The sequence below is a fragment of the Zootermopsis nevadensis genome, unplaced genomic scaffold (assembly GCF_977971745.1).
Source record: "Zootermopsis nevadensis isolate Lab colony 2312 unplaced genomic scaffold, Znev_1.0 Znev_ptg000001l, whole genome shotgun sequence".
NCBI classification, from domain to species: Eukaryota; Metazoa; Arthropoda; class Insecta; order Blattodea; family Termopsidae; genus Zootermopsis; species Zootermopsis nevadensis.
Window position 1 is genome coordinate 16,395,863 of NW_028259133.1, and position 8,107 is coordinate 16,403,969.

General features: G+C 36.6%; 1 protein-coding gene across 1 annotated transcript; it reads left to right on the forward strand.

The window, feature by feature from the left end:
* The first annotated feature begins 63 nt into the window (after positions 1-63).
* On the forward strand, positions 64-4,771 carry eIF1 (eukaryotic translation initiation factor eIF1). The gene is made up of 3 exons (XM_022070791.2): positions 64-250; positions 3,102-3,259; positions 3,762-4,771. Exons 1-3 carry the CDS (start codon positions 223-225, stop codon positions 3,906-3,908), a joined length of 333 nt encoding a protein of 110 aa, XP_021926483.1. The 5' UTR covers positions 64-222; the 3' UTR covers positions 3,909-4,771.
* Positions 4,772-8,107: the final 3,336 nt, after the last annotated feature.

Genomic DNA, 8,107 nt, shown 5'->3' on the forward strand with positions numbered 1-8,107 from the left:
AATTTTTGATACTAGATGACAGTAGTCACTAACAATTTTTCCGCCTTGCAATGACGTCATTGTACACGTCATTCACGAAGCATCCGGGTTTCCGCTGAACAAGGTAGTGGAGTGAAAGGTTCTGTTGTGTGTTTTGTAATTATTTTGTTCATCTGAGAACATCGTCTGTAACTTTTGCACTTTGCAGGTGTATATTGAAACGTGACATATCTTATTTGTCGTATGTCCATCCAGAATCTGAACACATTCGGTGAGTTTAATTTAATGCAATGTGAACTAGTGAATCTATAGATCCCAACAAAATGGCAGCTGGGTTGGTTTAGGTGTATGTACAGTTACTTATTGCAGCGATTTCATTTCCGAGAAATAAGGAGTTTTTATAAAATTGTATTTGTTAAAAGTGAAGATTGTTACTCGATGTTAGGGTTTTTGTCCAGCGGCAAGTGGATTACTGCGCATCAAAAATTGCTGTGAGTCGAAGAAGGCCATTGTCCTAATTTAATCATTCGCTGAATAAGTGTTTGTACGTATCATGTCGATTACAAGCTATAAGTGGTAAGTCAGGCAAGGTGCTATGTATTGAGTATTAAACGGTCAGAAATTGAATGCACATTTCGTGTTTGGTGCTACAAGGACGCGGCTTACGAAATCGACTTCATTGAAGGTTACTGATCGTTGACTATGTGCTATTCCGATTAAAAATTGGTCGGCATACGTACAGTTTTTGTGTATGTGATGTATTATTTAAGTTTTCTGCTAATAAGGTAGAGATGTATTGCCCCGTTTAGAAGTGCTCCCACGTTCTAGATAATGAAAGTCAGCAATAGGATGGGGGCATTGAACTTGGATGCCGTTATTAATGCATCATTTTCTGTAGAGATGGGAATATTTTCAAACGATTCAGACGCAGGGAATTTTTGACGTAAATACGTCTATACGGAAGGGTCGTTCGGCAAAAAAGCGTTAGGAAAATGTGTAAGATCCATACCAACAATGTGTAAATATGGACCGACAATGGTTAGCTTTTATATGAACTCCTGCGTGCATAACAATGCTTTACTCCTTTACCTAAGAAGCTAATTATTCGGCATTGTTGTGTTTCATTACTGCCGTCAACAATCCGCTTTCGTTATTGCGGAAAGAGCTGAGCTGTGAATCGCTTGTAGAAGGTGCGTCGTAGAGTAGATAATATTGTGCTGTTAAAAACGTTTTAGAATATCACAATTACTTATCTTATATAAGAATTATTAAGAATCTGTGATACTGCCCTCCACTCTCTCCATTTTAGTTTTAATTAAATTGTTCATTGCGGGTGGACATCGTGGTCTCTTAAATTGAACAAAGTTTGAGGTAAGGGATTCCTATTTATTATTGTTGTTCATCACGTTAAGCGCCCGCCTCTCGAAAACCGTAAGAGATGGATCTGGACATATTGCGTACGAAATACGTATTACCTCTTGGTCTTTCCATATCTGTTTTTGGATTTTACATATCACAAAATAGGAGTATTATATAATGAACCTGAAGTTCCCAAAAAAATACCAAAAACTAATGCTGAACGTATGAGGGATAGTTAATTAAGCAATGTCTTAAACTATTTACTCAATTGTAAAGCATGTATAAAGGGAATATTTAGAATAAAGGTAATATATAAACTTCCTTTCATTGTATTTATTGCCTAAATATAATTTAAATACAAAGACGTATTTACCTCAGATTCTCCGGAACTGTGGTTCCACTGTCAATTTTTCTTTTTTGGAATCAGTATTTGACTTTGCCACCCTTCCACTCACTCTCATTCTTGACCTTTGCATTTTCCCTCTCCATGCCCATTCCACTCCACTATGTAACACTCATACATTTATATTCAAAAACTAACAGGAAATCATGACACCATCAACAAACCACTTGTACAGAAATCCAAGAAAGAGAATTATAAGTGTGTTCAAACTTATGTGCAAGTTGAACAAGGGCCAACCTAACATAAGTTCTTGTATAATGTGTATTTGTATATGGACTGCAATACATGTTACTAAGAACCTAACATATATACTCTTGTTGCATGCAAAGGGCTTTAAGTATCAAATATAAATCCCCCCCAGTACATATTCCTATCACAGTAACAGTGTTATATATGTAAATTCACTGTACAATAAAGGCAGCATCTCGTTTTGCTGATTGGAAGTAGATATTTTGTCTTTCACATGCTGTTGTTTTGGGATTTTTAAAATGTAAGGAAGTGGTGCAGTAAGGTAGCAGAATCCCTGTTTCCATACAATTATACACCTTCCATTAATCATAATTGATTGCTGTCTGTGTTTTTCTGAACCCTTTACATTTTCAAACACTGCCACACCATCTCTGTTCTTCATAGTCTCTAAAAATGACTTACTGGTACCTTGGTTTACTTTCTGTTTCACATATTTACCACTTCAGTACATTGTCTGTCTGAACTTTGATCAAGTTTTATGATTTGTATAGGATTGAGCATCTGTCTGACCCTGATGTTGAAAAATATACATACTGTTGTTCATAACAGGAATTTTCTAAAATACATTTTGTGTTTATTGTGGCACAAATATGTTTTCATTGCTGGAATATATTATTGCAAAATAGAGGCATGCAGCCTGTTGGAGTGTGTATTACTGTGGAAAGTACTGCCTCTAAAGCTGTTAGCATATGTAAATGTCTTGTTTTCTGATTCTTACTGAACTATGATCCCAGGATTTATTGGTTGAAGGTTGTGGTAAAAGAGGATTAACAACCAATAAAACAGACTTGTCACTGCTTTCTTTTGTGAAAAGCAGTAGCTGTAATGCATAAGTCCCTATGCTATTACAGTTTTGCTGTACAAAGTACATTTGCTAACAGAATGCCAAAATTAGTTTTAACATACAACAAAATGTAGCACAATATAAGAAAAATAGTGGGGACCTGTGACTGATGTCCTGTGTTAATACCACTGACCTCCAAGACCACTTCACAGGATCAAGCCAGTTAAACTTTGCAGAGGTTACTTCATGTTACCTTTTTATTTCACAGAATAGCTACTATTTTGTACAAATGAGTAATTCTGTACTTACGTTCATTTTTCTTTTCAGACCCCTTTGCTGATGCAATCAAGGGTTCAGATGATGATGTCCAAGACGGTCTCGTGCATATAAGAATTCAGCAACGTAATGGTCGAAAGACTTTAACTACTGTACAGGGTCTATCATCTGAGTATGACTTGAAGAAAATTGTTCGAGCATGTAAAAAGGTTAGAATACAATGTTAAATAATTTGCACACATTAGAGCCTGGTTATCACACCTCTGATTTTCCAGGTGTCGGAATTGTGCTATATAAAATATCTGTGGCACAGACTTTACTGTCAATTGGGCATTAAAGACTGCCAGAGATAACACGTTATCTTGGACTTGGAGAATAGACCTACAGTAAGGTGTCCATGTAGTTAAATAGTTAAACCATTTTATCAAGCAGTATCATGTAATGTGCGGAATAGTTGTCACAGGGTTTGTGATTTATTTAAACTTCTGATAACATGAACTGGCTTGTGTCATGACTAATAAATGTAAGTAAAATCATGTTTAAGTGACAGATTATTGGAGATTGGATATGTTAGGCCTTGTGATAGCAAATAAAGCCAAAATCCAGAGATCGTAAATAATGTAAACTAATTCCATTGTTATCATGTATCCATCTGTTTGGCATATATTAGTGTGTCTGTATAGCAATATAATTTTGGTGTTTTGATCTCAGGAGTTCGCCTGCAATGGCACTGTGATTGAACATCCCGAGTACGGTGAAGTGCTGCAACTCCAGGGTGACCAGAGGGAAAACATCTGCCAGTGGTTAACCAAAGCTGGCCTTGCGAAGCCCGAACAACTTAAAGTTCATGGTTTTTAATAACCTTATCTCACAAATGATCCTCCCAACACACTAAATTAACTGCAACCAGAGAATCTCAAGGTGTTATCGGTATCTGTTGTGGGACACTTGACATCTATTAATTGTTGAATTTGGGCACAATATCGCTACTGGTTTGTCCTTTCCCCCCCCCCCCCCCCCCCCCCTCTTTTTTCTTTAAGCAAGCAATAATCTTAGCTCTTCATCCTTTTAACGCTCTTTAGATACAGGCAATTCAATCCCAGGCTGTTTGTCCTACAATTAGAGGCAATGTGCGTGCTTTGTGTGAGATAGCATGTATCTCAGCGCTATTGATGATTTTAGAGAAATTTATGAGCCAATTAGGAGGAAAAAGTGTTAACATTGGAATTTTTTTTTTATTTAATGGGGGATGTATGCAGTTTTGTAACTACAAGAACTATTTTTGTATAGGAGATACATTTTGAAGCTCGGCTGTCTGTTGGTTTTTAGTTGATCCTTGTTTTAGGCCTTTGGCATTTTACTGTACATTTAGTTTGAGTATGGTATTGACTTGGCATAACAGCACTGCATACTGATGATTCAAATCTCCAACCTCTCCAATTTGATATTTCGTGCCTTTTAGGGGGGATCATGCAGATATGAGTTGCAGTTCGGATAAAGCTTCAGTATGACTGTTTAAGCTTATCAGAATTTGTTTTTCATTAAATTTTTTCATTTCAAATAGGTGGTTTATCTTTCCTGATTTTTAAGACTGGGTGGTTAACTTAATTTTGTTCTAAAATTCATGAACTTGAATGTTAAATGAATTAGATTTAAAAAGTTGAATGGACTGGTTCAAGTGTATGATGGTTCAGTTGTTCAAATAAAAGTTTATCAGCACATGTGATAATATTGTATCCTAATTCCTATGGAACAGTAGCAAGTGTTTTTATTGTTTTGATGTTTTACAGGCTTTTAACTGTGTTCTTCATCGAGTAGCCACAGTTAAGTGAGATTAGAATGTGTGATCTATCAGTGTAAGCATTTTTGGGTGAATTGTCCACTATGAGGGAAATGTGAACAATTGTTATAACAGATATAATTTGGGAGTTACTGTGTGTGTTGTCTCTTTGTATAAATCCTCCCCCCCCCCCCCATGTTTAAGTAAATCTAGGAGGTTATGGAACATCCAGATGCCTAACACGCATGTGGTGTGACAAGAAGTTCTTGAAGCCGCATAACACTGGCCTGCAACATCGAGTGAGCTGGATATAAAGCTTGAATGGAAAGAGATGTCTGGGCTGAAATTTGTATGGGAAAGTGGTCATGTGGAACACCAAGAATGGAAAAGGGGGTTATTTCACATTGCATGTAATGGACATTTGTGTGGCAAAAGTAAAATGGTCAAGGCTTTTAGGTACTTTATTTTCTCATTTGTAAACAGTTAATTATGTTTTCTCTCGCCACATTGCTGCTGGATGCAAAATTGTGAAAATTTTGTGCTTTGAAGACATAATATGTGGACGCACTTTTACCTCTGGCATTATCGCCAAAAAATGAATTTTGCTTAATGTTTGGAGAGTCAAATATAAGTTTATATTGGAAGAACAGTTACTGGGAGTTGTATGGACAGTGTGTTGTCAGCTGCAATTCAAGTGATGTAAGAATTTGCAGGGCCTTCACTGGGTGTGGATAAGATCCCACATGACCTAACCAAAGTGTACCTTACAAATTGGGCCATGCTAAGCATTTTTCAAACTTGTGCAATAGAAAAAAGGTGACACCAAAATCTAATGCACTGAAGTATGTGTTTGGGGTTAATCCATTAGAACAGTGATGGGCGGTCATTACATTCTACAACGGTGATAGAAAATCCTTGATATAGGTGTCTTCCCCTATGGGGAAAAACTCCAGACATAGGGGTTTTCATGTGGATACAACATTTTTTTAAAGTTATAAAATAGAAAGGGCAATTGTTTATGGGTGCAGTGATTTCAGATTGCATTGTATCTTGGAGTAGCATGTAATCGAGGAATATAAGTCCACCAGTGAGTGTAGATGGCCCCATCAGAATACCAATAATAAAATGGTTACAAAGATGCTGATAGATTGGTTAAAAGTGCTATTGGTAGAGGGGTGTGGGTCTTAATCATGTTCACAGTGCTTCAGAGCATCTTTTAAAAATGACTGGTCATGTATACAAAAGAACTTGAGAAGGAACTGATGTTGCATGGAGAATTTTTACAAAATATTGTAAAGCCATTTGTTTTAATTTTTTACATATAAACTCACTACATCAATGCATAAAAGCTCTTGTGTTGTAACAGTAGGTAATTCTGCATGAAACATGCATCAGTTTGGTTCAGCAGAAGTATTTATGTTAAAACCATAGGTTTTGAGTGTAAACTTAAGTCAGATTTAACTTTCTTTTAGTATGTAATAACAAGAAATTATTGTATTGATTGATCATTCATTATATAGTTTAGATTCTTGCTAAATTGAATAGTGATATCTTAGTGGCTAGTTGGCATTTGGATGTAATTGGAAGGTTAAGTTTGGTATGAGATGAAAATGTTTGGCAAAGTTGCAGAATCATGGAAGGAACTAATAGCCTTTTGCCATAATATTGTGAGCTTTATCCAGTGTTCTTTGTTGAAAGACTTTAATGCACAAGATTAAGGCCAAAGACTGACTATCCTGACTGACAGCATTAATTGTTTTCTCAGGCTTTCCATCCTGTTTCCTAAAGTAGGTCACCTCCATTTATTTCCATTCCAAAACGTTTTGCCCTAATCAGAATGCCCTTGTGACAAAATTTGAAGAATTAAATTAAAAATATATATATGCTCACACTTTTAGCCGTGGTTAATATGCAAGAAACATTTTATTTTAATGGAAAGAATGCCTTTTTTCAAGGCTGTATGTGCTCATACCCCCGGGTTCACTTTGATTCACCCAATATTGCAGGAGTGTTGTCAGAAATGGTGAAAACCTTTAAAACATATTGGTAAGTCCACCGATCATACTTATCTTGTCTTGAGATTGGACCTTGAAATTCCACCCTGATGTGCAGCAGCAGTATGATAAGAGCTTTTCAGCATCTTATAATTTCCTTGCTGGATGAGATGACAGATGCAAAGGTTAAATTTGATTGTCAACAGCAAACCGGTAACACTACCAGCATAAAAAGTATTTCCGTTAAATGTCTGGTACTAAATAAAAACGTGTTTTGGTCAGAACTTATATTACGTGCAACTGATAGGACAAACGCCATCCTCCTCAAGGCATAGCTAACCTCTTTTGTCTTTAACATTCGTCAAGCATAAGAATTCCAACCGATGAGTTTGCGAGGATCGTAGTTTTCCTTTATTTTAATGCTGTATCTGCTGCCGAAGTTGTGTGAGTTGGAATGATGTATGGTAAACATGCTACATATTGTAGATGGTCAAGCAGTTTTATCCTAACTTCCAACAGGTCGAGTTGCAAAGCATCGAGATATATTCATCTCACCCAAGTCGAACGCAGTGTCATCCGAATGCGAGCCATTTCGTTTTTGCGAAGATAGTTTACATGTTTTTCTCACAATTGAGAAACATCATTGTCTGGCAGAACAAACCTTTGGTTCAACATCGCATGTAACAAACTGCGTTAGACATACTGACCCCTAAAGATATGGTCAAATTCCGAGGCCTTCGTAAAGGAACGCAGAACATTATCTGAAGGGCTCGTCATATAGTAATGACAGCGGATCAACAGGAATACATCTGTAAAATGAATGTTAATCGTAAGTGATTTGCACCTACAGAATGTAAACCAGTAACGGTTTCACATTATGAATATTTAATTACATCTACAACATAACACTGTAATACAACCTGACAGCATTATTAGTTCCCTTTACACAAGTTCGATTTTGTTGAGACTAATTAGACGTTTACAAATCTGTGAGTCAGGCGGTTTGGGAGTGGTGGGCATTCTAGATCTGTACACTGAGAGTCAACGTAACATCATGAATATTTTCCCGTGCTGTGCATGAGATAGCTCGCTTGAAACACCGGCTCTTCTGGTTTGAAAAAATCGCGGTAAGATACCATGCTGTAAAACATTATTTTTCCCAGTTTTAGACGGCAAACTAAAAAATCTCATTTTCAAGCCCAAATTCGATCGAAATGTAGTGATGCCAACTTCGGTTGCGCTTACTCAAAATGCATGTCTGCAGATTATTAGAATTTACGTAC

What these genes read in the sequence shown, in the direction of transcription:
- eIF1 (XM_022070791.2), top strand. Translation starts at nt 223, where the DNA reads ATGTCCATCCAGAATCTGAACACATTCG. An exon ending in CCAGAATCTGAACACATTCG is followed by an intron (nt 251 to 3,101) that starts GTGAGTTTAATT and finishes TTTTCTTTTCAG; the next exon opens with ACCCCTTTGCTGATGCAATC. An exon ending in TTGTTCGAGCATGTAAAAAG is followed by an intron (nt 3,260 to 3,761) that starts GTTAGAATACAA and finishes TTTTGATCTCAG; the next exon opens with GAGTTCGCCTGCAATGGCAC.